Consider the following 24403-nt stretch of genomic DNA (forward strand, 5'->3'; position numbering starts at 1 on the left):
CTTACCCGCTGCTTTGTCTTTTTAAATATTGATCCTAGCGAAAAGTGTTCTAAATGTTTCTTGTAGGAAATTTTACCTTTATTATTTATGTATAAGATTTTTTTTGCTATGAGTCATACTTTTCAAATTATTAACGAAAAAATAAAAACAAAGAACCTTAGAATTTATTATAATTAACTTTCCCTCTTTATTATCTTTTTAAATATTGATCCCTGCGAAAAGTGTACTGAATCTTTTTTATTCAAAATTTTGTGTAGATTATTAAAGTCTAACAACATTTTTTGATATTGGCCACCGTTTATGAGTTATTTACGAAAACCTAAAAAACGGGACCTTAGAAGTGATTATAATTAAATTTCCCGCGTTGAAATCTCTTTGAATATTGATCCTAGCGAAAAATTGTACTGAATGTTTCTTGTACGTAATTTTATGCAGATTACTTATGTAATAGAAAATTTTTTGCTATGCGCCACCGTTTAAGAGTTATTTACGAAAAACGAAAAAAAGGGACCTTTAATGTCAAATATCTCACTTCCGGTCAAGAATTCGATCAAGCAACCGGCAAATTCAGATTCAGCGGGGTCTAATTAGGTTAAAAAACCCGGTTGCCAAAAAGTAATATGCTTTGCCAGTCGAAATCGTTTTTATGAAAAATATGACCAGTCTATATTTGACATTCAACTTCAGTACAATCAGTATGCGGCTCACAGGAAGTCAGTGGTTAAAGTTGGAACTGTTCCTAGACAAACTGGATTTGGGATTTAGCAACCCACTCTGTACAGGCGGCAAAGTGAACCAAGTTTTCATACTGTATGTACAAATGAACCGAGCATGTGTATAGCTTAGAGTTGTGTTTTTATTAGCGCCTGCCCCGCTGCGCTGAAATCGTATAAGTATCTAAAGCTCAGTACAAAGTATTCTACGCTAACAATTTGATCTACGCTCAATAGATGTTCCGGACACACTGACAACTCGGCTACCTTTCTAACAGCTTGTTTTTATTGGCAGTGAGTTTGCGAATTAGACACTGAGTCTTTAAGAAACTTATGTCGTACAAGGCATGGTATATTTAAGTTATCTATAGTTCGTTTTTTTTAGCATTAGAAAGAACTTGAAAGAAGGTATGCGATCTTGACAAGTCTTTTAATTGAAAAACGCTTTTTAAAAATCAGTAACTATTACTTATGAAAGCATAAGAATATAAATGATCGTATTAGATTCATAATTGTTACATATTTGCCGTAACTTATTTTTAAAATGTGTTTTTCAATTAAAAGACACATCAAGATTGTTTACCTTATTTCTAATGCTAAAAAAACGAAGTATAATGGCGCTGCGATACAAACACAGCTACAGATTTACAACTTAATACGAAACGACAACTCCTACTTTTAATTTACTAGAGCCGAGAGCGACATTATTGCTATTTAAGTCAATAAGGCCCTTTTCATATTTGCCGCGGCGACGTCGGGCGACCGCTGGACTAGATTTGCATATTTTGCCGAGTGAGGGACGCCCGCCGAGGCAAATAAGAAACGGACTCGAATGCGACCCCCGAAGCGTCTTGAGATAGATATACCGGATATTTTATAAGCGTTTAACAAACTGTTGGCACAAATTGGTGTTACTGCTTAATTGGCCTAAACTCTACTTTTAATCACAGACGTTATTCAAAATTCACTAAACTAGACAAGACGATTGGGCGTCGCATTCTATTACAAATAAGTATTGACTCGGATCCCCAGCTATCGTGGAGCTAGTGGGATAGTGCTTACAGTATCTATGCGTACCACTTCCACACTGGTCGGCCATAGCTGTGATCTTCAGTCCTTACATTCGATTATTTAAAAGTAGGTTTGTACTAATGCGCGCTGCCAATGTGCCGGTGCGTACTACCTTCGCACTCCTATCCTTACCGTGAGGGACCTAAAATTCGACTAAACTGGTTAATTCACTAGTCTTCAAGCGAGACGGAAACTACATTTTATCTACGCCTAACTCTCTCATCAACAGAACAAAAGTATTAAATTTAGTATAGTTTTTACAAATCGTCAAATCCCCTATCACAATTTACAGTAGGACGGTCCCACACATCATAAATTTGAGATCTGTCGTGATATTATACAAATTTTGGTAATAGATAAGCTATCTCCGTTCAATTCACATTGTATCACTGGAGCGTCTCGCAGCCCGCAACCGAAGACGGGTGCGCGGCGAAGCTAGCGTGTTGTGACGCCACCACCCCGACCCTATCAAACTATTTGAGCACCGTGGAAGGAATGAGTGTGCATAAGACTTAGACAGCCAGGGTGCCGCGGGGCCTTAGTTTCCTTACACCTTTGATACGTGGCGTTTTTCTGAGACACGCTTACTTTTAAACCGCTAGTATGGCATAGTTAGAAATTAGTAGAAATAAAACAGGGTAATAGTGCGACAGAAAAACGTCACGTTCGAATGGTTTCGCTATTCGTTGCGTGAGTTTATATCGCTCGGTATGTTGATAGATTTGGCGGCCCCGCGTTTTAACAGGATAAGCATTGAACAGTGCATCAAGAGTTAAATCACATCGATATTATCCATTTTGTAAATATAAATAAACATCTTCAAAATTTTTCTCAAATTATGAGCATATATCCAGCATAAAAATCTTTTAAAATAACACGTCATACTCTTCTCAATTATAGATATACCTACCTATAGGTATATGGCACACTGCTCTGTTTATATATTTATACATTAAATTCATACACTCGATACCTATCAGTTTACCTTGTCACCATAGAATAATTGAATTATATGGATGGATATTACGTTAGAAGCTTAACAAGCGCTAATATAATATTCGACAAACAATCGTCGGATCGACAAATAATACGCCTCGGGTCGGAACGAATACTGCCCGGCATTCGATGCCCGTTCGTCGGCTCTTAACCTAGACATCACGAAACGTTGGTCCACCGAATACGAGTCAACCATATTTCTGTCGATTAAAACTATAGGAATTGAAACTTGCCTACGCTAGGGTCCGCGCTCGCACGCGTGGGGCGCGGGCGCGGCAGAACAGAACGGATTGAACTAGGCTTGGTGGCTCACTTGACGACGTGCCGCGTCTCCGAGCACGGCGCCACGCCTTCCACTGTGAATATTGATACCTCTGTAACAATACAAAACATACTTTACATATTTATTCTTACATCGATAAGTGTTTGTGGGAATTTATTTACTTATTCAAATAATTCAGGAAAGTAAGAAGTATACATGTTATAAACATGTTATAATTTCGAAATGGGCAACAGATCAGATTCATTTATCAGACCCATAACTTTCGCGCTTTAAAATAGGAGTTCCTCTTACGAACTAAGATTTTCAATACTTGTTTGTTATTGAAGCAAGCTGGTAAATACTATCTCGACCAGAGAAAAGCCCTTACACAAGAGACTGTGCTCGCGAAGGCACTAATGACGACAAGCAAATACCCCAAACTATAAGTCCAAATCGGAGAGTCTTACATACGTAACCAACATACAACAGTCCCTGTCAATATGACGCGCATTTCAATTTACAGATTTAAAGATGAGGAATTGATAACATATTTAGTGTCGAGAGTTTTCAGCATCTGCCAATTGAAGAGAGAATGAGAATGATATCCTCGTAAGGCTCAATGTGCATTATAGTGTACACTCCGTTTCAATCTAATTAGAACCTTTAAAAAACTACATAAGGTAGCATTTCCTTTGTTTCACTGTTTTCTAAAACAAACGAAAGTCACCCTAATCTACTATACAACAAGGTTCAAATTAAAAATATGGAAACTTTGTATGGTGGGCCTTACGAGGCAGGGCTTGTTAACGTTACCAATTCACATTATAAAGTAACGTTACTTAACGTTAAAATCATAAATATACCTTATTACCGGTAGTAAATGGTAACGATACTTGGTAACTTAACATTATTATAACGTTAGCTAGTTAACGTTAATTTTACCGGTAAATCTACTTTTTATTGCAGGGCTTCTTAACGTTACCCAATTCCCATTATAAACTAACGTTACCCAACTAACGTTAACACTATGATTCATTAAGCTGATATTTGCTTGTAATTTCATATACAATTTTAAGGCCAGTAGACCTTATTGACCATAAATACGGTAGGGCTTCTGTCAAATTTAAATCAGTTAAAATACATTAAAGATAATTATGTACGTTAGTAAAACTCAACTTTAATTCTAGTAGTTAGAGTTCATAGTCTTTTGTCATTATTCTTCATGTTTATCAAATGAAAGAGGTGTATTCTACTTGTTTAAGATCTTTGTCTAATATGCAATGCGTCTCCCTCTCTCATTATGCAAAATGTGAGACGCGAATACACATTGGACCGAGATTGGACAGATAGAATACCACCCGGCTGTGTCGTAATATATGTATTTGCCAAAATAAGGAGGTTGCAAAACGTCATAATTTTGTTTGTTAAATATGATGGTATAGCTAATTCGTTACTTGGTCGGTTTATATTAGGTACAGGCGTCTTTGATATAAAATACGTCAAGATTATATAGGTTGGATAATGTCTTGATTTATTTTGTGAAATATGGAGGTGTTACTGAAATGTAATTTAGTCGGATTATATTAAATGAGACACCTGTTTATTGATGTCATTGCTTGTTTGTAAAAATGATTCCATCAAAAACATTGTAAAAAGATGCAAGTCTCACAATGCAATTCTTCTACTACAAAAAAGTTTTAGTAGTTAAACCGTATCAATAAGATATCTTTAATTTTTTCACCACACCAGCTCGGAAAGTCTTACTTTGCACTTCGAAAACTGATAGCAAAGTTGCATTTTATTCACATGTTATTAGACTTACTAAGACTTCGCTGTCCGTCCGTCCGTCCGTCTGTCACCAGGCTGTATCTCACGAACCGTGATAGCTAGACAGTTGAAATTTTCACAGATGATGTATTTCTGTTGCCGCTATAACAACAAATACTAAAAACAGAATAAAATAAAGATTTAAATGGGGCTCCCATACAACAAACGTGATTTTTGACCAAAACTAAGCAACGTCGGGAGTGGTCAGTACTTGGATGGGTGACCGTTTTTTTTTGCATTATGGTACGGAACCCTTCGTGCGCGAGTCCGACTCGCACTTGCCCGGTTTTTTTATTTCGTACGAAGTTCATGGAAATGCACGTGTAGATTAAGATAATAATGGTTTGCGGGCGGCACATGCAATAAAATAGCCGTGGCAATTTTGACACCGGTATTTTACCCGGCATACCTTTTGTTTGAAAAAAGAAGTAGTCGTGCTGTTTTACAAACAAGAATTGGATTTTTTTAGTTATTTTGGAGGGGGCAGCTTTTGAACTCACAAGTACCCCTACCCCCTACCCCTACTTAGAACCAACAGATATTTTCAGACGTTGATTGTCATGTGCTTGTGGCACCCACTACATCTGTTTTGAAAAAAAATTAGCTAGTGACAATGATTCTGGGTTCAAATCACGACGCTGCATAATTTTTTTATTTATTATTATTTAATTTATTTATTTATTATTTTTATTTTAGCGCAAAACTAAACAAATTTTTGTTTCCCTTTAGGAAACCCCAAAGTAATATCTAAAAAACACAAAAAAAGAAAAAATAAAGAAAAAGAAAACAAGCAAGAAAAATATTTATAGGTATGTATCTCCTAAACCGTGCGTCATAACGCAAAAATAATAAAATGTTCGTTCCCCTGTAAGAAACCCCTACTTGGTAATAAAAAAAATAACGACAAAACTTTATAATGCTGTATCTCCTAAACCGTACGAAGTAGCGCAAAAATATTCAAATTTTCGTCACCCTTTAGAAAACCCCTAAGTAATATTTAAAAATCACAAAAATAGGAAAAAAAGAAAAAAGCAAAAAAATATTTATAGGTCTGTATGTCCTAAACCGTACGTAGTAGCTCAAAAATAATCAAATTTTCGTTCCCCTTTAAGACACTCGTAAGTAATATTTAAAAATCACAAAAATAGGAAATAAGAAGCAAAAAAAAATTTATAGGTCTGTATCTCCTAAACCGTGCGTCGTAACGCAAAAATAATAAAATGTTCGTTCCCCGTTCGGAAACCTCTAAGTAATATTTTTAAATCACAAAAATAGGAAAAAGAAGCAAAAAAAATATTTATAAGTCTGTATCTCCTAAACCGTGTGTCGTAGCGCAAAGATAATAAGATATTCGTTTCTCTGTATGAAACCCGCCTGTTGTACTTTTTGTATGTGCAATAAAGTTTAAAATAAATAAATAAATAAATAAATAAATAAATAAACCCCTAATCGTAAATAAAAAAATTAACAAAAAAACTTTATAATGCTGTATCTCTTAAACCGTATGTCGTAGCGCAAAAATAATCAAATTTTCGTTCCCCTTTCGGAAACCCCTAAGTAATATTTTAAAATCACAAAAATAGGAAAAAAAAACAAAAGCAAAAAAATATTTATAGGTCTGTATGTCCTAAACCGTGAGTCGTAGCGCAAAAATAATAAAATGTTCGTTCCCCTGTAAGAAACCCCTAATTAATATTAAAAAAAAAAAACAAAAAAGAAAAATAAAATCAAAAACTTACTTTATAATGCTGTGTATCTCCTAAAATATCCTAAACTGTACGTCGTAGCGCAAAAACAACGGAAAACCCCTTTAGAAAACCCCTTGATAACATTTAAAAAACACAAGAACAGAAAAAAACGAATAAAAAGAAGAAAAAAAATTAAAGAAAAATCTTTAAATCTCCTAAACCGTGCGTCGTCACGCGAAAATAATAAAATTTTCGTTCTTCTTTAGAACCACACGCACTGAACAACCTATCACATTAGGACATTATTATAGTAATATTTTAAGGACATTATTATTATTTCATTGCATGTTTGAGAAAAGCACTATACATGCCTAGCCGTGAAAAGATCTTACCGGCTTCGTATCACTCTCTAAAACCTATAAAACGACACCCATGATGACTTTTATGTCAAAGCACACGGCAGGCATCTTGGACTCCAAAATGGTCATTTTCGAAATCTGCACACCTGATTCAAATAAGGTGCATTTATATCTAGTAAGCCAACATCAACAACATCTATACATATTTACAGTCGAAATGTACTTTTGATAGTCATCATCATCATCATCATCTCAGCCATAAGACGTCCACTGCTGAACATAGGCCTCCCCCTTTTTTGGGGGGTGAATGCCATAATCGCCACGCTTGGCAGGCGGGTTGGCGATCGCAGTCGAGAACACCGAATTTGAGGGACGCTGCTGCCCGTCCACCGGTGGTCTTGGACGTGGTTTAAGGACATACCCGGGTCCTTTTGATAGTAGTAGTACGAAATGTAATCTGAAAGAAATCAATTAATACATTCCTGTAGTGAGGAATCGACATTGATTCCAATTAGTAGTAATTGTAATATTAGAAAAGATGATTCCTGATTCAAGTGATCAGATTACAAAGTAATTTCGAGTAATCGTAGAATCAGGAATCAATTACGAAATGCCCATCTCTGCTTGAGCTTGAGAGTGAATGAATATTCGCTCGATTGTCAACGATGAAGACATCTATCAGTTAATCAAACGGGTAATAAGCAGTTGTTAACGTTACCAACTAACGTTAAAAATGGTGTATCGATACCTTTGACTTAACGTTAGCTCAAATTGACAGCTGCTAACGTTACCATTTTATTACCGGTAAAGAGTAGTATAACTAACGGTACCTGGTCTAACGTTAGTTACAACTTAACGTTAAATCTGTCACCTCGTGGTAACGATACCAACTTTTTAACGGTATTTAAAGCCCTGTTACGAGGATATAATGTATGTACCACCTCAATCATGTTCGCAGACGGCAGACCGGCGCTACTTGTACTTGATTTCGAGACTAGGCTTGTACCGCGTCTCCGGGTAGAGCGCGACGCCCTCCACTGTGAATATCGATACTTCTGCAACAACAAAATAATATTTCGAGTCTATGGCCGGTCGGTTCATCCTTAAAGGGATGATGTTACGTGACCGTAACAGTATAGAAGAAAATTAAGGTAAGGAGCGCTGGTGGCCTAGCGGTATGAGCGTGCGACTTTCAATCCGGAGGTCGCGGGTTCAAACCCCTGCTCGTACCAATGAGTTATTCGGAAGTTAATGAATGAAGAGTTATTTACCAGTTTCTTTTCGGTGAAGGATAACATCGTGATGAAACCGGACTAATCCCAATAAGGCCTAGTTTCCCCTATGCGTTGGAAGGTCAGATGGCAATCGCTTTCGTACAAACTAGTGCCTATGTCAATTCTTGGGATTAGTTGTCAAGCGAACCCCAGGCTCCCATGAGCCGTGGCAAAATGCCGGGATAACGCGAGGAAGAAGAAGAACAGTATAGAAGATTTATATATTAGTGTATATTAACTTTTTAATAGGTTAATTTTCCTACTTTTTTTTGTCTGCTACCAGAAGGTTGTACGGAAGATCACGCAATAGCGATAACTATATTAAAACCGACTGGTGTTACCTCTGTCAATAGGTTAGGTAAATGTATTGTGTAAATTCTAGTGCATTTTTCTAAAGACTATATACTACTACTACTCCTCTGGCGCAGCGACCCAAAGTGTGTCTTGGCTTCCAACACGACTGCTCGCCACTGATCCCGGTTCTGTGCCGTTTCCCGACAGTTTTCTATCCAGTATCAGTATCAGTTTTTTTTTATATTTTTCTAAAGAAGTGTAAAAAAAGTTTATATAGCTTAGCTTTTGCATTTATTCTACTTTCCTCGGATATTCTCGTAAAAGCTTGCAATTGAATATGCTAAAGGAATTTCTCGTGTCATACGTGTGAAGACTTCAATAGTTACTCAATTAAGGTGGCTGAATTGACTTAGCAAAGTTGACGCCCCTAGACGATTACGATGCGATTCCCCTGCGGAATGTCACAGACAATATATGCAAAACTTGACACGTCTCCTGGGTATAAAATGTACCTAAATTTATGTTTATACGACTGAATGTTACGATCTTATGCCTTACACGCCAATTTATAGTAGGTATACGTGACTCAATGATTATGCTCTTGTTCTTGTGTTTCAGACCCCTTTATAATTAGTTATATTTGCAATGTTTTTATTGATAAATCGAAATAAGAGTTAAAATCGCCAGGTGACAAGCAAAAGTCACTAAGTACATAGCCATAGTGAACCATATTAGTAGGTACTAAAAGAAGGTCGATTATTGTAAAAAAAATTTTTTGTAATTACTAATTAGTGACATTTGCTTGTCACCTGATGAAATAAGGAAATAATCACATACATGGCTTATTTTTCGAGTGACTGTCGTCACTCGAAATATACCATTTCACCCCCTTATTCATAAAACTTAGCGAACCCCTGTAAAATTTTGTCTCTTGTAACAAATGGGAATATCAACATATCGGATAGGGACAAACGATTATGAACAGTTTGTTAGATTTGACACACGTTCATGAGATGACGCCATAAGTATTTTCGTCCGTTAACTTTCATCGGATCCATCATTACTTCATTAGTCATTAGCATTACCCATCAAATACGCTACGAATCCATTCATTATTAGAAACCGATAAAAAGTAAAAACTCCAGTCTAAACGGTAATTAGTTTCGACGAGAAGAGTGGCCAATCGATTCCGTTTTTAAATCTTGCCAATTAACTAATGGCTTTGTTATAGATATCTGTTAAATTGGCTATGGATATCAGATTCTCATTACCGAACTTAACCGCTATCTGAATGTAATTATTAATTAAGTATTTGTTTATTTTTACTTTCAAGTCATTTAGGAATCGCTATATACCTGCCTACTAATGGACATAACTGAAAACATGATTACCTGAATAATTACACTGAGGCCTACAATTTCATAGTTTCATCATCCCGGGAATGCGCCGAAGTCACTTTAGTCAAAGTATGTGTGATATTTACCATCGGGTTAATAGGGTATTCCACAAAAAGGTCTACTGTGTCGGAGATGTGACGCGTAGGCCAAGAAGACGCCAAGTTCGATAGTCAGGTATCTATACGCGTCACTCACCATCAGGCAACTCGTTGAGCCGCGGCGGTAGATGCGCGTAGTAACTGTGGTGTATCGCCCGCGGCGCCGTCAGTCTTCTCCTGGGGTCGGGCTGTAGTAAGGCGGCGGCGAGTCGCTCCGCGTTCCTTCCATCATCTCTTAAGCACGGTAAGGCGCTAAGCTCAATAGGCAATCAACTAGTACGCATCACTCACCATCAGGCAACTCGTTGAGCCGCGGCGGTAGATGCGCGAAGTAACTGTGGTGTATCGCCCGCGGCGCCGCCAGTCTTCTCCTCGGGTCGGGCTGTAGTAACGCGGCGGCGAGTCTCTCCGCATTCCTCCCGCCATCTCTTAGGCGCGGGAAGGCGGCGCCGAGTGACCGCGCGGGGCAGGTGCCCCATCGGGCTATGTGGGACCGAAGGCCGGGGAGCCGGGAGACGCCCGGCCAGCTTTCTTCGGTTGGGGTTCCGACGACCTGGTGGACAATATAAGAATGTTATGAATATAGATGGGGCAGGCCTAAGAAATACTGCCTTATATTCTCCAAGAATCATATACCAATAGTCTTATAAAAGCAGAAACTACGCGTAGAAGAAAAATTACTGAAAACAGATCCTTGTCTGCGAAGCGAAGCGTGCCACCAGAATGCCTGGATCTTCGCGCAATATTTCTAAACCTGACCTTATGCGTAGCGAAAGGTCCACGACCACCAGAGACCACAGCCTAAACGCTAGGATATCAGAGAGACATGAGATGTCTAGCCAAGTCGAGTACTCCTTGTGCGTGTGTGAACTCTGCAATCTGCAACTAAGGATACCTGAATGAACCCTAGACTGAGACAGATGTATACCTTGAATATCTTGTCGAGCTGGTCGTGCGTGTCCCGCACGCCGGGGAAGGTCGGCACGCCGCACAGCATCTCCACGAATATGCAGCCAACGCCCCACATGTCTAGCGACGTCGAGTACTCTGTGCTGCCTAGTAGGACATCTGTGGACAATAATAAGCTGTTTGAACACGACCATTTTAGAAAACGCTTCGTTGATTAATTCATTTTAATCCTTGAATTAAAAAAATCTGCCAAATGGTTTGCATTTCCGAATGTCATATAGTCTCGTTTTAACTGCAAGTACAGTAACAATGCAATATGCGTGATACTATTGCCAGCATTTGCACTATGCCAGTCTAACTGCTTGTCTGTCTGTGTCTGCTGCACAATAATATATTAAGATGAATCGCGAGTAAGATACCAACCAAAGTAAGATACTAAATACCAACTCGCCGCTTTGGACTCAGTGGAGCGCAGAGCCAGGAGGATGATTGGCGACAAGAAGCTAACGGCTAAGCTTCAGTCTTTGGCCCATCGGCGGAAAGTCGCCAGCCTGTCGGTATTCTACAGGTTGCACTTCGGGGAGTGTGCCCAAGAGCTACACGAGCTCATTCCACCGTCCCCATTCTACCATCGGACTTTAGACGCACGGCCGGTTTCCATCCTTACTTGGTAGATATTCCACAATGGAATTCCTTGCCGGCGTCTATATTTCCGTGTTCTTATAACCCGGCAACCTTCAAATCAAGAGTGAACAGGCACCTTCTGGGCGAGCTCGCTCCATCGTAGGCCACGTCTACGCCTCGGCTAGTCTGTGGTCATGAGTAAGCCCATTCATAATAATAAAAAAAAAAGATCTAAATGTTATGGGTATGTAATTGAATATTCGCGCGTTCTAACCGCGCATTTTTCATCATTATTTTCACCACGATTTCACAATGGAAGACCATTTATGCTCTACCCTACAAATTTTCATTTACATTACATATATAGAAATCAGTAATCTTACCTTGTGGCCTCTCCAGCGGTACCTAGGGCAACTAGAGGTCAGATAGAAAAATGTAACCTTACCTGGTGGCCTGTACCTCGACGACTTCGTGCGAGTATGTGTGGCTGCGGGCACCGACTTGGCTCGAGCTAGACCGAAATCCGCGAGCTTCAGGTATCTATTCCTTGGTTCCTTGTAAACTTATTAGAAGGTTTTGTGGCTTCACGTCTCTGTGTGTAAGGTCTTTTTGCACTTCGTCTCTCCAGCGGTCGCTAGAAAGTCCAGTGGCCGTATAGGAATCTGTAATCTTACCTGGTGGCCTATACCACAGCGTGACGACTTCGTGCGAGTATGTGTGGCTTGGCACCGACTTGGCCCGCGCCAGACCGAAATCAGCGAGCTTCAGCTCCCCTTGTAAACTTATTAGAAGGTTTTGTGGCTTCACGTCCCTGTGACAACAAACAAATAAATCAGGAATTAATTGCATGCAGAGAACAGAATACGCGAGAAAGAAGTTACATAATGGGTTAAAATGTACGTTTTATTGTGAATATTATATTGACAAAACCTGAGGTAGATGATCTATCGCATGATGACGAAGCCTGCGCTGTGGATCTGAAGGTACCTATGCTGTTATTAATATGTTTTTTGGTCAATAATCTTTTTTATAGGTTAAGTAGATTAAGTTAGTTCAAACATAAAGCGCGCAATGTATAAAGTAAGAACTCGCCTGTTCCAATCTCTATCGCACACATAATTATATTGTTGTACCGTCGATGATTCCGGCGGTCAATGCCACTGTGCGAGCGGGCCAGCAATATAACTATGCGTGTGCGATAGAGATAGGAACAACGGGTCAATGTTCTAAATTCTTCGTGCTTATCGTCCTTACTTTAGCAAGTATGCGTACGCACTCTAGAACGCACCTTTTCACAAATATTTCGCGAATGGCGATATGGACGCACCTGTATACTAGAGAAATTCTATTAAGATGCGGTAGGTAATAACAAAAACAATCTCGCTACACCGCTTATCATAAAATTAATTTTGCAAAGAGCAAACTAAACGCAAAAGGTCAGTTACGATTAAATCTGCTAGGTACGTTTCAATAAAGGTACATTTTATCTTTGCATATTCAGAACTTCCATAACATCCTGTCTTCTATGTTAACTTACAATAACCTGAACTGGCTTAATAGGATCCTTTTACTCAGAATTTTTAGAACTATTACAAGTATAGCGTTAGGTACAGTCAGCAGCAGAAGTTGCTAAGCGGGCCAGGTGTTTAAAATTATCTTGATGCGACTTTTGTCAGGGTAATTTAGAACACCTCGCCCGCTTAGCAACTTTTGCTGCTGACTGTACGTAAGCGATATTCTCGTGGAATGCCCCTCAGCATCTCTCAAACTGTGTGGTTGCGTTCACAAACTATCAAATATCACCGCAAACGACGAATATGGGTTTCTATTGTTTCCAAAATAGTTTTAAGTCTTAATGTGTTGTTTGTCCGAATTTGATAATTGGTTTTTCTCAGAAACGTGTAACTTATCAGGATTGCCATAAAACAAACCTAACCTAACCTATCTATAGAATCCTACTACGAAAAACTACTACTATTACGAAAATCCTGAAAAGTTAACGGTTTCAGTTTTATGACAAACAATACATTATGACTTAAAGTTTATAAGGAAACAAAGGGGCCCCGACGAATATAATAGATACCTGTGTAAAACTCTTCTCCTATGGCAGTAGGACAGCCCCCGCAGTAGCTGGAACATGAATAGGCTGACGTTGTGGTGGTTGAGCCCGCCGGGGTGCCTCTCCATGTACTGCGATAAGTCCGTGTCCTGTACAATAAGCATAAAGTTACAAAATTGGTCTTATCACACAGTTACATCCGGCGCAGTCATGACGGCCTCCTAGCCCAGTCGGTAGTGACCCTGCCGTCGAAGCAGGAGGTCCCGGGGTCGAATCCTGGTAAGGGCATTTATTTGTGTATTCATCACAAATATTTGTTCCTGAGTTATGGATGTCTTTATTTATTTTATTATCTATTTATTAATTTGTTTAGTTACATATTTTCATCGGTTTAAAAATTACGTCACCGTTCTATACTGCTTCCTTCTTCCTGGCGTTATCCCGGCATTTTGCCACGGCTCATGGGAGCCTGGGGTCCGCTTGACAACTATTCCCATGATTTGACGTTCTATACTGCTTATTCCCTAATAATTAAAGGCTTGTGATACCGTCGTAGCGTGTATCGTCACTTGTTTTTTACGCATGTACAGTGATTGTTATGCCATTCAGGGTTCTAGCTAAATCAACATTCCATAGCGTAAGTATTGATTAAGCAATTTAGCTAGCACCCTGCATGGCTTAAGAGCGCTCTTACAAGAAAAGTCGAAATAATGCAAAATTGATGATACTAGTCGACGAAATTCAGGACTTTGTGCTCATTATTAGAAACAATGAGTACTTGTTCCAGTAAAAGCGTCTTCTTATCTTTTTAAATATCGTTGTAAATATTAGAAAAAGGACTTATTAAATTAGTAATGAATTATTTTCTGATGGTCGTTTCCGAAAAACCCCGTGATAGTCATATGCCTTATGGGAATATAGTTCAGAGCCGGAAACCGCTACCAACTTTTAGTATGTTGTTGGGCATGGCATTGGGTCTCCAAAACTGCCGGGAGACGGCGGCGCCGGCCATCTACTTCAGCGGAATGACGTCATCAAAATGACTCCCGCTTCGTTGCGAATATTGCATACTGCACCCAAATTATGCATAGCACATACACGTGTGGGGTATTAAATGAAAGCCAATTAAATATACTATATTTTGTTTGTATAAAGTGTATCAAAATATGCAACAGTTTAAGAGAAATTTACAAAATAATAAAAATCACGTAAAAAAATATTCGATTATTTGGGTTTTACAACCAAACCAAAAGTCGGACGATAAAACAATGTACTACAACATTAAAGATGACTTCTCAAGCCATACACTGATATCAATAAAATCAAAATTGGACTAAATATGTGGAAATTATGCATCAAAATGTAGATATTCGCCCATACAAAGGCATAAAAGTTAAAAAAATCAAAATTGGTCATTTTCAGGGTAATCCGCATAAGCTTCTAGTATGTTATTAGCAATATGACCTGGAGTCTAAAACTGCCGGGAGACCATCGCTGTTGTTCCTCAGTTACAAATAATGACGTCATATAAATAATCACTGCCGAATTTCGTAAAATGTAAATTATAGCTATACCACGAGTCTCACATACACGTGAGTTACATGTAATGAAAGGTTATTAAATGTATTATGATTCACCTAAACATTGTTTGTAAAAAAATTTACGGTTTCAGAGCTAGAAACAACGAAATACCACTTTTTATGGAAAAAGTAGATATGTATCAATTTTATAGCTAAACTAAAACCGTCAAAAAAATTTTGCGTATAACATTTGAAAAACTTGTTATTCAACTATATATCACAATTTAAATTTTACATTTCCGACAAAAACTGTGGAAGTTGTGGAAAAAAAACTAAAGCGCCCCAACAATTCTACCTTAACGAGCTCATATTATGCAAAGAATAGTTCTATTTATCGAGTATTAAATGAATGAACATTACATAAAATACATGAAAACGACATTTTCAAATGGAACCTTAATTAAAAAAATAATAATTTAGTTGATAAGTAAGCAAAATACTGTTTCTTTAAGTACCTAATCTCCTCCTTTCAAAGTCGGTTAAAATGTGGCTTTTGTGACCTGGGCTACAAAGACAAATAAATTGACACCTCATTTATCAAAATCAGTTCAGTTGTTTCATGTAAAAAATACATAATTACATACGTAGATAGCAGTTCCTGCTGTAGTTGCGGTAAATATTAATATGAAATAGACTCTTATTGTCATGGCCTAACGCTACATTATTAGAGAAATGTAAAGTTACATGCCAGTAAGTAGGTACATGCCTAATACAAAATGCCTTGTCGAGGTAAATGCCCTATCAGTTCACTTAATGCGATACATAATTATATATTTAAGCCTCGATTAGCCTTGTACATACATACATCACTGGCTCAGTGACCCAAAGCAAAGAGGATCTTGGCCTCTGGCACAAAAGAGCGTCACTCTGCCCTATTCTGCGCCACTTCGCGCCAGTTGGGTATTCTTATAAAAGTGGAATCTTGAGTGGTGCAAGGGTTTCAAGGCTGAGCTGAGAAGGCTGGCAGAATTTTCCCTCTGATCCTCCGAAATACAGGTCACCCCTCTGATCATTCGAAGCCTCCATAAGCCATCTTGCTAACTCATCGAGGCGACGCCCGCTAGGCCTGCTAACATCTACGGCCTGAGAGTTTCAACGTTAGATGCCAAGCCACGCCAGGCCTTAATAGTAAAGGTCTAATTATTGAATTTTTATTTTTTGTCCGACTACGGCAGAATTTGCTATCTATGCGTGCATGTGTAGGTACCGTTTGCATGAAACTACTGAACTGATTTTGATAAATGAGGTGTCAATTTATTTGTCTTTGTAGCCGAGGTCACAAAAGCTACATTTTAACCGACTTTGAAAGGAGGAGATTAGGTACTTAAAGAAACAGTATTTTGCTTACTTATCAAGTAAATTATTATTTTTTTAATTATGGTTCCATTCGAAAATGTCGTTTTCATGTATTTTATGTAATGTTCATTCATTTAATACTCGATAAATAGAACTATTCTTTGCATAATATGAGCGCATTAAGGTAGAATTGTTGGGGCGCTTTAGTTTTTTTTCCACAAATTCCACAGTTTTTGTCGGAAATGTAAAATTTAAATTGTGATATATAGTTGAATAACAAGTTTTTCAAATATTATACGCAAATTTTTTTTGACGGTTTTAGTTTAGCTATAAAATTGATACATATCTACTTTTTCCATAAAAAGTGGTATTTCGTTGTTTCTAGCTCTGAAACCGTACATTTTTTTTACAAACAATGTTTAGGTGAATCATAATACATTTAATAACCTTTCGTTACATGTAACTCACGTGTATGTGAGACTCGTGGTATAGCTATAATTTACATTTTACGAAATTCGGCAGTGACTATTTATATGACGTCATTATTTGTAACTGAGGAACAACAGCGATGGTCTCCCGGCAGTTTTAGACTCCATGTCATATTGGCAATAACATACTAGAAGCTTATGCGGATTATCCTGAAAATGACCAATTTTGATTTTTTTAACTTTTATGCATTTGTATGGGCGAATATCTACATTTTGATGCATAATTTCCACATATTTGGTCCAATTTTGATTTTATTGATATCAGTGTATGGCTTGAGAAGTCATCTTTAATGTTGTAGTACATTGCTTTATCGTCCGACTTTTGGTTTGGTTGTAAAACCCAAATAATCGAATATTTTTTTACGTAATTTTTATTATTTTGTAAATTTCTCTTAAACTGTTGCAGATTTTGATACACTTTGTATAAATAAAATATAGTTTATTTAATTGGCTTTCATTTAATACCCCACACGTGTATGTGCTATGCATAATTTGGGTGCAGTATGCAATATTCGCAACGAAGCGGGAGTAGACGTGTGCGCCGATTAAAAAATGATCGGCGGCGGCGTTTGCCAAAAAAATAGCGGCGGCGGCGTGTTTCCGGCGTGAAATCGGCGTGACCTTGACTTTTAGGTTTCTTAAGAAACATCATTAATTCGTTGTTTTTCTTGAAAATTTGATCAATGCAGGTTGCTGGTCAGTGAACTACGTATAGTTTGAAAATGCTTTGAGTAAAATAGGGTTTGTAAATGAATATAGGATAGGTGTAATAACTTGATTTCCCTAGTAACTGGCTTGCATTAAGAGGTTACCTAGTCCCAATGACCTTCGATCCGATCTGTAACTCTCCGTTTTTTCAAGCTGTCCATGGCTTATCCTATTAAAAATGACGTACTTTAATAAAACAGAACTCCACACATCCTTGACATTTGCTAGACATAATGGACTGCTATGACATGACCTCTTTTTAATGGTTTTTTTCTCGTACAAGCACCAGGCTCACTGAGACGTATCTTTTTTCTCGTTTTCTCATTGCTGAGGCTTGCGACCACATGTAATTTGTTTCCATTTCGCGGTCATAAGCCGTATGGACTGCACGATGCAGACTGCCGCAAGCCGACCTCTTCATAGCGTTCGACCATCTCACACATGCTCCAAGCATGTTTGCCATTCATTCGGATTAAATTCATGTGTTTTTCCACATCATGCGCCGTGGCATATTGGGAAGAGATGAGTGGCGATATAGAACTCTTTGAGAATGGAGGGGTTTGTTCTTCTAGCTGTCCAAAGCATAAGCAGCACTAGCAGCAGTCTTCGTTCGTTCGTTAACAGCTGACGGTGAATACTTAGGATTACTCAGTTACTTTAATTGGTGTGTCAAATAGTTTCTGCAACTGGCTATTCAGTTTCATTTAATGAAAAATTGATGTATAGGTATTTGACAACTGTAACATAAATATTACAAAAAAAACCATATTGTAATCCAAAAACCAACTTGGAATAGCTAATTCACAACACTCAAGGTCACGCCGATTTCACGCTGATCATTTATCGGCGGCGGCGGCGTGGTCAAAAAGCCCGGCGGCGGCGGCGCGCCGGCGCGGCGCACACGTCTAAGCGGGAGTCATTTTGACGACGTCATTCCGCTGAAGTAGATGGCCGGCGCCGCCGTCTCCTGGCAGTTTTGGAGACCCAATGCCATGCCTAACAACATAATAAAAGTTGGTAGCGGTTTCCGGCTCTGAACTATCTCTGCAACCGTTTCCCATAAGGCATGGCACTATGAAGCACTGAACGGCAAGCTCTTATTTGGAAATGTTGAGAAGTTTACTCTGCTAAACCTGGCTATTTTGTATTACTAATACCCTGTACTTTAGGCATATCAAACGATATTTTTCCTACATACCTTTGAGAAAGAGAAAATCAAAGTAAAACGAACTCAATTTTCTCTCCGAAACAAGTGTCAATTCCTACGAAAATCTACTTAATATCGAAGTCATTTTCATACTCAAACAATCTGCAACGTTTGCTTATACTGTTGGTATACATTAGTGTTTATGAAATTCTACTATAATTTTTTGGCAATTTTTTGAAAACTACTCTATATTACCGATGACGCGCGCTGCGCCAGCTCAGTGCCGCGGCAAAGCTTGTAGAGGTAGGACGTGTGTCGGTCCGCTCCGCACATTTTCAACGGCGACGACGAGATTTTTTATCATTGTGTGCGGCGGGCGCCGTGTAAAACGCTATACTGTGTGCGTGTAAACCGCAACGAGAGACTTTGATCCTAGCACTGTTTTTATAGTATTATAATTTATAATGGTACTGTTTAATAAACTACCGGGCAGGATTAAAAATATATGAAACGACCTGACATTCTATATGTATTAATTTTGACTCAAGATAGTACTCAGGGTCTGATGATGGAGCCGTAAAGTGGTCACCAGTACCAATCAACCATGCAACTAAACCACTTCGTGTTTAGGCTCGTTTTATTCGTCTCAACAAGATCTTTGATACAAGATAGTACTCAGGGTCTGATGATGGAGCCGGAAGGTGGTCACCGGTACCAATCAACCATGCAACTAAACCACTTCGTGTTTGGGCTCGTTTGATTCGGCTCAACAAGATCTTTGACTTAAGATAGTACTCAGGGTCTGATGATGGAGCCGGAAGGTGGTCACCAGTACTAATCAACCATGCAACTAAACCACTTCGTGTTTAGGCTCGTTTTATTCGTCTCAACAAGATCTTTGACACAAGATAGTACTCAAGGTCTGATGATGGAGTCGGAAGGTGGTCACCAGTACCAATCAACCATGCAACTAAACCACTTCGTGTTTAGGCTTGTTTCATTTGTCTCAACAAGATCTTTGACACAAGATAGTACTCAGGGTCTGATGATGGAGCCGGAAGGTGGTCACCGGTACCAATCAACCATGCAACTAAACCACTTCGTGTTTGGGCTCGTTTGATTCGGCTCAACAAGATCTTTGACTTAAGATAGTACTCAGGGTCTGATGATGGAGCCGGAAGGTGGTCACCAGTACCAATCAACCATGCAACTGAACCACTTCATGTTTAGGCTCGTTTTATTCGTCTCAACAAGATCTTTGACTTAAGATAGTATTCAGGGTCTGATGATGCAGCCGGAAGGTGGTCACCAGTACCAGTCAACCATGCAACTAAACCACTTCGTGTTTAGGCTCGTTTTATTCGTCTCAACAAGATCTTTGACACAAGATAGTACTCAAGGTCTGATGATGGAGCCGGAAGGTGGTCACCAGTACCAATCAACCATGCAACTAAACCACTTCGTCTTTAGGCTCGTTTTATTTGTCTCAACAAGATCTTTGACACAAGATAGTACACAGGGTCTGATGATGGAGCCGGAAGGTGGTCACCGGTACCAATCAACCATGCAACTAAACCACTTCGTGTTTGGGCTCGTTTGATTCGGCTCAACAAGATCTTTGACTTGAGATAGTACTCAGGGTCTGATGATGCAGCCGGAAGGTGGTCACCAGTACCAATCAAACATGCAACTAAACCACTTCATGTTTAGGCTCGTTTTAAGTGATTTAATTGCATGGTTGATTGGTACCGGTGACCACATTCCGGCTCCATCATCAGACCTTGAGTACTATCTTGTGTCAAAGATCTTGTTGAGATGAATCAAACGAGCCCAAACACGAAGTGGTTTAGTTGCATGGTTGATTGGTACCGGTGACCACCTTCCGGCTCCATCATCAGACCCTGAGTACTATCTTGTGTCAAAGATCTTGTTGAGACGAATAAAACGAGCCTAAACACGAAGTGGTTTAGTTGCATGGTTGATTGGTACCGGTGATCACCTTCCAGCTCCATCATCAGAGTCTGAGTATCACCTAGAGTCAAAGATCTTGTTGAGACGAATCAAACGAGCCTAAACACGATGTGGTTTAGTTGCATGGTTGATTGGTAATGGTGACCACCTTCCAGCTCCATCATCAGACCCTGAGTACTGTCTTGTGTCAAAGATCTTGTTAAGACGAATCAAACGAGCCCAAACACCAAGTTGTTTAGTTACATGATAGACTGGTACCCGTGGCCACCTTCCAGCTCCATCATCAGACCCTGTGTATCTTCAGTGTCAAAGATCTTATTGAGACGAATCAAACGAGCCTAATCATGTTACTACATGGTTGATTGGTATCCGTGACCACCTTAATCATCACCATTATCATCAGATCTGAGGATCTGATGATAATGATGATGATTAAGGTGGTGGTCATACCAGTTCGTTTTTAAACCCTCGTTGATACAAACTTTACAACCTATAGGTACCAAATGCAATGACGAAACATGTAAATAAGCGAGTACCTATAATTTCTTTCGAGTAATATACCTTCATAAGTACGAGTATGGGGCTATTCATAAATTACGTCGTTTCAAATGGAAGGAGGGGGGGGGGGGGGTCTGGACATCGGATGATGGTAGCATGACGTAGGAGGAAACAGAGTCATCCGAAGCATGATTTTTGGATGATTTGAGGGGTGGGGCCCCGGTCAAAAATCGTCAAAAATAGATGACGTAATTTATGAACAGCCCCTATGTACATTTGCACTGCATTTAATATTTTCGTACTTACCAAATAACAGTTTTAGGACTTTAAAAGTTAAGTACAGTTAGTGTTGTTATGGTTGATTTCAATATGCTTCGCGAAGGATCAAGAATGTTTAATCCATCATTGTAGTGCGAGTGTGGTAGAAGGGATCGGAATACTGAGCTCGCACGGCCTGCCGCAGCGCGTAAAATACCTAAACTCGCTCAACCCCGAAATGTAATAGCGCTCTTAACAATCGCGAAGCGTGATTACCTTTGCTTGAAGATCGATAACTTTTTGCGGTCATCATGCATAACCGCACGCCGCTCAGGTGTGTGAGCGAGGCGGCGATTAGTTTCAATATAAAGACATAGATATCTACTCTGGTTTTGTCCGCATTAATAGATAATTTCCGAGTCATTCCCGTTTGTTCTACGTAATCGTGATAAGACAGATATTATGGAACGGAATAGGAATTATTTTCCCGCAGCCAATCCATTAACTCCAGTGGGATAGAAAAAATGAATATCACTCCGTATTGATATTGAGTAAATCTTCGCGTGAACTGATATATCCTTATAAGGCCCAAGGTCCTACCTATAGTACTTTTTCAGCTCGATGAAATTTAAACCATATTCAATTAGAACAGAGTCGCATTTCTTTTATTTCGTAAAATTTTCCAACATATAAAAGTTACCTGCACTCTAGGTTCAAATTTCAATGGGTTTTTCATTTGTATGGCCGGGCCTTAGGAGGATATTAAGCGACGGATATGCTAATGTAGTTTCAGTATAAGTGACTCACGTAAACATTTCATACCTAAATCAGCCAAGCGTCGCATTTGAGTTTATTGTAATATGTTTCTGATGCTTGAACGTAGGTGTAGTATAAATAAAGCCTGAGTGCCATAATAAATGTACCAATAAACACAGATATATAATAGATTCGAGAGTGTATAACAAGTATTAAACAAAGGTAAACAGATCCGTATCCCGAACGAGAGTACTCAATTAAAACGCTAAAGTTAGATAACGAGTTTGAATGAGTTATCGGATTTTCCATAGAAACGACTCGTCGGAAAACAATTTTCACGTATTCCGCCTTTGAGATGGATCCGTGAACGGTGAACACGAGTACTCAATTTAAACAACATCGAACTTCCAAGTTAGACCGGAATTAGGAAGAAAGTTCGGGAAAGAAATGAGTTTGGATAGATAAAAGGGGGGGGGGCGTTAGTACTCCGTTTAGGGGTATGTGTTATGCCATTTTCCTTATAAGACTAGCTACTTAGTCCTAATAGATAGGGTGCGTTTTGTATTTATTTCCGATTCTGATAAATGTCACTTTTGTAGACCGCATTGTGCTTGCGACAAAATATAAATCGTTCAGCGTCGTCTTGTCATGACGGATATGATTAGACGTCTTATGCGACAGCGTGATTATGACAGTGTCTATTACATTCAATCGCACAATGTTAAAGTCACATTGCTATTACGTGTATAGCAGCGTCCATCATAGGTGGCTGTGTATTAATACAACTAACTACATATCTTGTATAATTTGAAAGTTTGAAAACTAGAAATTCTTTAAAGTATTTTTCCTTTCGCTGTCAACCGCGTCAAGGCTAAAAGTGATTCTTACCACAAACTCAAAGATGAATGTGAGCGTTTCCCTGGTGTGTGTAAGGTGTCGATGTCGTGTAAGGTGACGATGTTGGCGTGCTTGAGCTCTTTCAAGTCTTTGAGCAGCGACGCCTCCCTGACGGTGATCGATACTACTTACCACAAACTCGAACACGAATGTGAGCGTTTCCCTGGTGTGCACGATGTCGTGTAGGGTGACGATGTTGGCGTGCTTGAGCTCTTTGAGTAGCGATGCCTCCCGGACGGTGATCGGTACTACTTACCACAAACTCGAACACGAACGTGAGAGTTTCCCTGGTGTGCACGATGTCGTGTAGGGTGACGATGTTGGCGTGCTTAAGCTCTTTGAGTAGCGACGCCTCCCTGATGGCGGTGAACGGCGCGCCTTCTTCTTCTTGCAGTCGGATCTCTTTCAGTGCTACCACTTGTTGCGTTAAACTGAGGAAGAAAAGTCACATTATAGATGGGTTTGAGGTTCTATACCTCGATTAGCTAATTAATCTCGTAATTGGATACTGCGGTCAGTTACTCTTTAAACGTATGAAATTAAGACAGTAAACTGTGTAGGTACTAGATAGGAGTTCCATTCAAATAATGGCGCACCTCAATGCAAAAGGCAAGCCTTCGATGTGCATAACAGGTATTTTGCTTCACATTTGCCAATATTTTGATTCATATTACTTATTTACTCATTCAATAATTTATTCATTTACAAGCTAATACTCTGTAGATAAATCAATGTTTATGCCCATCATTTGTATTGTGTCGCATTAAACAATACATGCTGCTCATGTTTTATGTATAATATTCAATAGCAGAAGCTTCTCACAGAAATATATTTTTTACCTTTTAAACGATATTAATTAATTTTATTTCATAGAGTATACACTTTCTACAGTTTAAATACCCAGTTAATATACAAAATATGTGCCATAAAATCTTTATGATGCCAGGCAAATTTACACTATAAAATGCCACTGGAGAACATAAATGTTAATTTGATTGCGTATCGTAAATATGCAGAATGCGATATCTTCATTGAATGTGTATAAATGTGCAATCTAAGAAACATACGAATATAACTACAAAATGCTAAATAATGTCCGGTCATTGATCCTTGTATAATTAATTCATTAAATCGAAAACTAAATCGCGCTGAATTTATTTCGGTAATCCACTAATGGGGAAATCAGTTCTCGCGTGTGCGATTGCAATGAACGTATTTGATCTCTAATTTATT

General features: G+C 38.9%; 1 protein-coding gene across 1 annotated transcript in view; it reads right to left on the reverse strand.

Annotated features, from left to right (window-relative positions):
- Positions 1 to 947: 947 nt before the first annotated feature.
- The window catches only part of LOC134668850 (cyclin-dependent kinase 14), a 164527-nt gene continuing 141071 nt past the window's right edge, over positions 948 to 24403 (reverse strand). The window contains exons 7-13 of the mRNA XM_063526320.1: positions 23427 to 23601; positions 13596 to 13720; positions 12187 to 12323; positions 10908 to 11047; positions 10271 to 10532; positions 7858 to 7971; positions 948 to 3154 (exon numbers count right to left, since the gene is read on the reverse strand). Coding sequence (XP_063382390.1) covers positions 7889 to 7971; positions 10271 to 10532; positions 10908 to 11047; positions 12187 to 12323; positions 13596 to 13720; positions 23427 to 23601 — 922 coding nt within the window. The 3' untranslated portion in view covers positions 948 to 3154; positions 7858 to 7888. The remainder of the gene's footprint in view (positions 3155 to 7857; positions 7972 to 10270; positions 10533 to 10907; positions 11048 to 12186; positions 12324 to 13595; positions 13721 to 23426; positions 23602 to 24403) is intronic.

This window comes from Cydia fagiglandana, chromosome 11, assembly GCF_963556715.1.
Source record: "Cydia fagiglandana chromosome 11, ilCydFagi1.1, whole genome shotgun sequence".
NCBI classification, from domain to species: domain Eukaryota; kingdom Metazoa; phylum Arthropoda; class Insecta; order Lepidoptera; family Tortricidae; genus Cydia; species Cydia fagiglandana.